Below are 7,461 nucleotides of genomic sequence, written 5' to 3' on the forward strand. Positions count from 1 at the left end.
CTCCTGAAAATAAACTGCGAACCACTCCTTGACCTTTACCACAAAATTACTACAACTATTTGGGATAAAAGTCACCTCCCTCACCCTGGTGGAAGTGGCAATGGTCCCCCTACATAAAAAAGGCTCTGAAGCTGTCTGCGACAATTATCACCCAATAAGTCTTACCAGCCACGTCGCAAAAATTTGTCACAAGAGTCATGCTCGGTCGTATACAAGCCATTTCCTCGATAGTCATACCAGAATACCAAACCGGCTTCCGACCTAATAGATCAACAATGATCAAACGTTTAATTCCCGACACATCATGGAAAAATACAGCTAACTTGGCAACAGCATCTACCCCCTTTTATAGACTTTGAACTAGCTTTTGATCTCATTTGGAGGAAAGGTCTATGGCACATGCTTATTCACTATGGCATCCCATCCAAACTGATCTCTCTGATCAACGACACGTATAAGAATTTCAGAAACCGCGTCATGACTGGAGAAAGACTTACCAAAACTAATGAAACCCCTACTGGAGTGCTACAAGATTGCCCACTATCATCGGAGCTGTTCAATCTCATCCTACATGCATCCATTTCACTCACAGACAACCCGTCCGGAACCCTTATCGGAGGAATAGTGATAGACAAACTAGCATATGCCAATGACACATACTTAATAGCCGAGTCCCTTCAAGACCTCCAATCCCAGGCTAACAACGTTCACTCGTCTAACAGCCTCTTTGGGATTGCCATCAGCACCTCAAAATCGAAAGCCATGAGCTGCATATGCAAGCCCGATTCAAATGTCAGCCTCCAGCTGGGTGCAGACATCATTAGGTGGGTGGAAGACTTCACCTACCTAGGGAGCCTACTTACTTTTGATAACAACCAAACCAAAGACGTCAAGAGACGCCCAACACTTGTGAAATTCAGCTTTAAATCCCTGATGCCCATCTGGAGGAACGAGAATTTTTCAACAATTCTCAAAATGAGACTCTTCTACTCCCTCATTATCCTGATTGCCATCGGTACCTGTGAATCCTGGACGCTTAAAACTGAGAATCAGTGTCACTTAGCTGCCTTTGAAAACAAATCCCAACGGTACATCACTGATATCACCTACCATGACAGAGTCTCCAACTCAAAACTTCTCAATAATCTGAAAGTCAAACTAACAATACTGGATAAAATAAATCAACATCAAATCAAATGGCTAGGACATACTCAAAGCATAGCTAACAATCGTCTTCCAAAGATAACCTTCGATGGACCAGTACACGGTTCTCGCCCCAGAGGTTACCCCCGAAGATATGGATAGAAAACTTTTTACCCAATAAACTGCCGCAACTCCTCCACCTAGCCGACAACAGAAGCACCTACAGGAGGCATATCCTCGAACTGGGTAAAGAAGAGGCCCCAAAGTGACCTTTGAGGATGGACGAGAGTTAAGTCAAGTAAGTCAAGATGGCACTAGAGCCGACTTTTCAGGTTGCAAAATTTAAAGATTCAGAAAATCCCTTGCATCCGAATGGTTCATTTACACATTGCGGAAATCCGTCCTTATCTATTGAAACGATCGCCCAGAAAAGTTTTAATGCAGTTTTCAAATGAATGCATCAGCATGACCTAAGTTTTCAAGATGAGGACAAGTTCTAAAAGAAGAATATTGCCTAATTGGCAAAAAATTTATTAAAATTAGCTGCAGCACCTGTAGTTATCATCAAAACACCAAGAAGGGTATAATGTTCTCATCCTCCTTTGAAAGCTGTTGAGCAATAGAGAGCCGAATGTCACCATTTTCTTGGTTTTCTTATAGCCTGAGTGAGCAGTATCATACAAGCTGCGGTAGCCTTGAACCAATTTTATAAGATCACGAAATTTTTGATGATACATAGTCAGGGTTTTATTCATTGTAAAACCTTGCCAAGAATCCGTCCTGATTTGATCAAATCGTTGCGAAAAGCTAGAGACTTTTTCAAGCACGAAAACGGACGGAATCTTTGCACGGATCACTAGATCTGAATGAATTTCCGTAATGTGTACGTGCACTATCAAGTTGAAAAGCTTGTTGGTACAAGCGCGAGCGACGCAAAGTGTCGCGACTGGTAAATCATCGGAAAATGATACTTTTGATACGAAAGTGACACTATTTCGCCACCCGAAGTGGCACGAAAAAAACCTGCCGAGTGGTAACGCTGGTCTGTAGCGAGAAGATTATAATTGAATAGACTTGGAAAAGAATCCAGCCAAACCCGTCAGTGGAAAGAGTTTCTGACTATTGTTTCTGGCTCCAAATTCAAGCTATTGCGCTTATGACTTTAACGAAACTTTTGGTTTTGACTTCTTTACTCATTTAATTGTCATTTATTTCAAGAAATTAATAGTATTTCTGAAATCTGAATAAAATAATGACAGAGATTCATTATCAACTATCATTTACAGATAGAATATGAATATTTAGGGCCCGGTCAATTTTTAAAGAACTTGCTTTTTTACTATTTATTTGGAACTAGTCAGTATAATATGCAATAAAATTTCAGTTGAAAAAACTTTTTTTTTGTTTAATAATTATAAAACGCAAAGTTACAGAAGCACCGGAAAAATTAGATGAGAGTTCATATAGTTGAGGTTTAAACATCAGATTAGCAAACTTGATTGAGTTGACGTAACAATAACAACATTTTAGAACGTCTTCGAGATTTTTTTTTTAAATTCTTATGTGGTTAAACGGGAAGAAGCATAATATAAGACTAAAAAAAAACTTAAAATTAGAAATACAACAGAGTCAAATAAAACAAGGGCGTAGAAACCTTGCATAAATTTGTATTTATAATAAAATGCAAGAGGTAATAAATAACTGTGAAGTAGCTACGTAAATAATATATAGTACATGATGGAAGAAGATGTTTAAATACAAAAACTAGAGGATAAAAAAAAATACATATGTTTATGTGCATATAACCTGCAGGGATGAAAAATCATGGCAGAGTGGGTGGGGGTACTTAAGCACTGGAAAAATTAGATGAGACTTCATACAGTTGAGGTTTAAACATCAGATTAGCAAACTTCATTGAGATATAAAAAACAATTTGATTTCTACATAATAAAAAAAAACGCTTCAACAAAAAAAAACACTGATTTAAAAAAAATAAATAAAAAAAAGATTGATTTCAACCTGTAAAAAAACATGATATTGGAATGTAAAAATTATCTGGAAATTCAAAGCAAGGAATCCTTGCAAGTGAGCTGGAGAGCTCTGGAGACCCCTCCAGCTGGAGAGATAGAGCTGGAGAGCTCTCTGTGACTTACTTCTCAGCTGGATGAAAACAGTAGTCAAACCCTTCTGAACATATCGAACAATTTTTTTAAGTAGATTTCTTTTCATGTTTCTTTTCTTGAAAACAGGGTGACGTTACTAAAGGAAACAGTCAAACAGTTAGTGGTAACGAACTATATGTAAGAAGTGATGTAGCTCAATAGTAACTAAAACTCAAACAAATAGAATCTTGGTAACAATGGATATATATAAAGAATCGAATTTTGATGCTTATTTGAAATATATAAAATTCATCAAGCTAAAGCATGAGAAATGTTGCCCAGTTTTTGGAAAAGAAGGAAAACACTACCGAAACATCAAATACCCTTAATGAAAATCACACCGTCAGATTCAGCGCATCAGAGAAGCCTATTATAGAGGGTTCAGGGTCCTGTGTACAAAAATATTGAATTTTGAATTTTTCACCGGAAGCGAGATCACTGATGTGTGTTTATTTGTTTTGTTTTTTCGGTTATCGGTTTTGTATTTCCAGGGGTGATTTTGCCAAGCCAGTGATCTTAGACGATCGAGAGATGGCTCATTTTATATCTAATCAAAAGTTCTAGTGCTTTTTTTAAGTAACCAAAAATATTGGTAACCAACAACTCCTCCAACAACTGTTTTTTTCTCAAAGTCGTCTGATCAAAGTTTTGAGATAGCCATTTTGTTCAGTCTAGTCGAAAGATCTAATAACTATGTCTTTTAAGGTGTCTTGATCCCCTACAGCCCCCCAGGGAAGGGCTGCAAGCTAGAAAATTTGCATATTGTTCTAATAATGCATTGCCTATTGGGAAATATAAATATATAATTTTTGATGGGGATGAGTATATTATGACAGGGGTGGGAGAGATTACGTGGAAGGACATTTCCATGGAGTAAGTTTCTGTGGTTGAAAATATTTTTAAATGGAGACGAGGGGGGGGGCTGGACTTCCCTACATTATTTAAAATAAGATCAGAATTAAAATTAAAAAACAAGTTTTTCCAATTGAAAGTAAGGAGCAACATCAAAACTTAGAACGAACAAAAATTATTATGTATATGAGGGGGTTGCCCCATTTTCAATACTTCACTCTTTACACTAAATTTGTTTTAGAACTTTTAAAAAAGATTATTATTCTAATAAATTGTGCTTCAGGAGTCATTCTTAAATAATTGGAACAAAAAGTCAAACTTTAGTGTAAATAGTGAGGTATTGAGGAGGTGGCAACCCCCTAATATACGGAGACTAATATTCTGTTTGTTTAAGTTTTAATGTTCCTCCTTAATTCCAACTGGAAAAAGTTGTGGTACTTATGTATATAGCGAGTATACTGTTGTTCTTCTTCGGTTGAAAAACCGGTTTCTCTGCATGCACTCGGAGATAATTAGTTAACCTGAGTGTGATAAACTAATATGCAGGTATATTTTAATTAAACATTTAATATACAGAGTTGCTTAGGTTAGGTATTTAATATAATGCATTCTGGGCGGCCTGCTTTTCATAATTCTCTGTTGTAGTTTCCATAATGTTGTTACTAAAATATTATATTTTCATTATACTTTGGCATATCAAACAGTTCGTGGTAACGAAATGTAAGTAAGGAGCATCCCGGCTTAGTAGTAACCAAAACTCTAAAAAAGGTAATTTTGATACCAATAAATACATCAAAAGAATTATATTTTTATGATGATTTTAAATATATAAGTTGCATCAAGTTTAGTTTTACCCATAAAAAGTTACGCGCCTGAGAAAATCTGCCTAATTTTCAAAAAAAGGGGGAAACACCCCCTAAAAGTCATAGAACTTTAATGAAAATAATTTTGAGATAGCCATTTTGTTCAGCATGGTCGAAAAATACAATAACTGTGTCTTTGAGGATGACATAATCCCCCACAGTCCCCGGGGGAAGGTCCGCAAGTTATGAACTTTGCCCAATGTTTACATATAGTATTAGTTATTGGGAAGTATGCAGGAGTTTTCAGGGGGATTTTTTCTGGTAGTTGGGGGGGGGGGGTCGGGTGTTACGTGGGAGGATCTCCATGGAGGAATTTTTCATGGGGGAAGGGACATTGCTAAGAAAGGGGTGCTGGATTTCCCAGTATTATTTAAAAAAACGATCAGAAATTAAATAAAAAAAACAATTTTTTCAACTGGAAGTAAGGAGCAACATCAAAACTTAAAACGAACAGAAATTATTACATATATGATTGGGTTCACCCCCAAGTCATTAACTCACTCTTTACGCTAAAGTTTTTTTTTTTTGTGCTTTCATCAGAGCTATTTATTGTAATTAGCGGCCTTTGTGATTAAGGGGTCATTCTTAAAGAACGGGAACAAAATTTGAACTTAAGCGTAAAGATTGTGGTATTGACTAGGGGGGAACTCCTTAATATAGATAATAAAAATATACGAATATAGCAGTTCGTTACGTAAGTTAATTCGTAAGTTAAGTCAGAACTAAATTTCGAGAAAGCCATTTCGCCGAAAAAAGTAAAATTAATGTGCAAATTTCTTTTTAATTATTCATGTGCGGTAAGCCAAAATCAAAGCTACATTAACTCAAAAACGTTCAGAAATTAAATTAAAAAAACAGGTTTTTTTTACCTGAAAGTAAGGAGCGACATTAAAACTTAAAACCAACTGAAATTATTCCATATATGAAAGGGGCGCTGTCTCCTCCTCAACGCCTCGCTCTTCACGCTAAAGTTTTTTATTGTTTTAATAAATAGTGTTGTGAGAAAGAGTCAAAATAAGCGTAAAGAGCGAGGCGTTGAGGAAGGGATAGCCCCTTTAATATACGGAATAATTTCTGTTAGTTCTAAGTTTTAATGTCGCTCCTTACTTTCAGGTAAAAAAAAACCTGTTTTTTTTATTTAATTTCATTAGGATTAACCTAACTTCACTTCTTTGGTGTGGTCGCTATAATACACAAGTACCAAGTCGTTTTTAAAAAATTTGATAAACAATAATGTATGCACAAAAACAAATATAAGCACTTTTCAAAAAGCCAAAAGATTTTAAAATTTAAAACAAATTCTCCTTTAAAAAGCAAACCTCATTGCACAGAATAAGCAATGAGGTAAAAGCATGTATCTATGAAAAGCCAAGCAAATCTGCCAAAGGAGTTTCAATGGAAGAATTTCGTTTTCTTCTCAAGCTCTCATACATACGATCAACTAGTCTGATTTGAGTTCTTGTGAAGCGAACGTTAATTGAACAAAAATTTACAGTTAATTGGTAGGTAATATTTCGTTGCTTTTTGATTATGGTTTATAGCCCAGTATGCTACACATTATTTCTGATTAGGGTTGATAAGTAATATAAAGTATATTAACTCTACTCTGCTATCGTATCTGCCAAAAATTGAGCATCGGATTTCTTTGCTTTTATTAAATCACTCGAAACCCAGTTCATAATTAAGGAGTCCGAAAAGTCCAAGAAGTCCAAAAATATCTAAAATACATGTGTTTTTGGTTTATTTACAGTAAATAAATCTGGCATTCGATTTTTAGCAGATTAAATAAAAAAAAACAAGTTTTTTAAACTGAAAGTAAGGAGCGACATTAAAACTTAAAACGAACAGAAATTATTCTGTATAAAAAAGAGAGTGTCCCCTCCTCAACGCCTCGCTCTTTACGCTAAAGTTTTTTATTGTTTTAAAAAATAAAGTTGTGAGTCAAACTTTAGCGTAAAGAGCGAGGCTTTGAGGAGGTGACAGTCTCTTTCATATACAGAATAATTTCTGTTCGTTTTAAGTTTTAATGTCGCTCCTTACTTTCAGTTAAAAAAACTTTTTTTTTATTTAATTTTGAACGTTTTTGAATAAATGCAGGTTTTGATCTTGGCTCACCGTACATGAATAATTAAAACAAAATTTTCATATTAATTTACTTTTATTTAGTTAAATGGCTTTCTCGAAACTTGTTTAATTTTATTTACGAACGTTTTTATTAGTAATAAATATACGTAACTTACGAATTAACTTACGTAACGAACTTCTATATTCATATATTTTTAATACATTTATTAGGGGGTTCACCCCTAGTCAATACCTTGCTCTTTAAGCGAATGTTCAAATCTTGTTCCAATTCTTTAGAAATGACCGCTTAATCACAAAGGCCGTTAATTAGAATAAATAGCTCTTATGAAAGTACTAAAAAATCTTTGGCTTAAAGA

The 7,461-nt window shown here is 35.1% G+C and overlaps 1 protein-coding gene across 1 annotated transcript; it reads left to right on the top strand.

Moving 5' to 3' along the window:
- The first annotated feature begins 477 nt into the window (after positions 1–477).
- On the top strand, positions 478–1,305 carry LOC148942451 (uncharacterized). Its single transcript, XM_089102701.1, has one exon. It carries the CDS (start codon positions 478–480, stop codon positions 1,303–1,305), a length of 828 nt encoding a protein of 275 aa, XP_088958827.1.
- The last annotated feature ends 6,156 nt before the right edge of the window (positions 1,306–7,461 follow it).

Source organism: Artemia sp. Qi Xiang Cuo, chromosome 16, assembly GCF_049724085.1.
Source record: "Artemia sp. Qi Xiang Cuo chromosome 16, ASM4972408v1, whole genome shotgun sequence".
NCBI lineage: Eukaryota > Metazoa > Arthropoda > Branchiopoda > Anostraca > Artemiidae > Artemia > Artemia sp. Qi Xiang Cuo.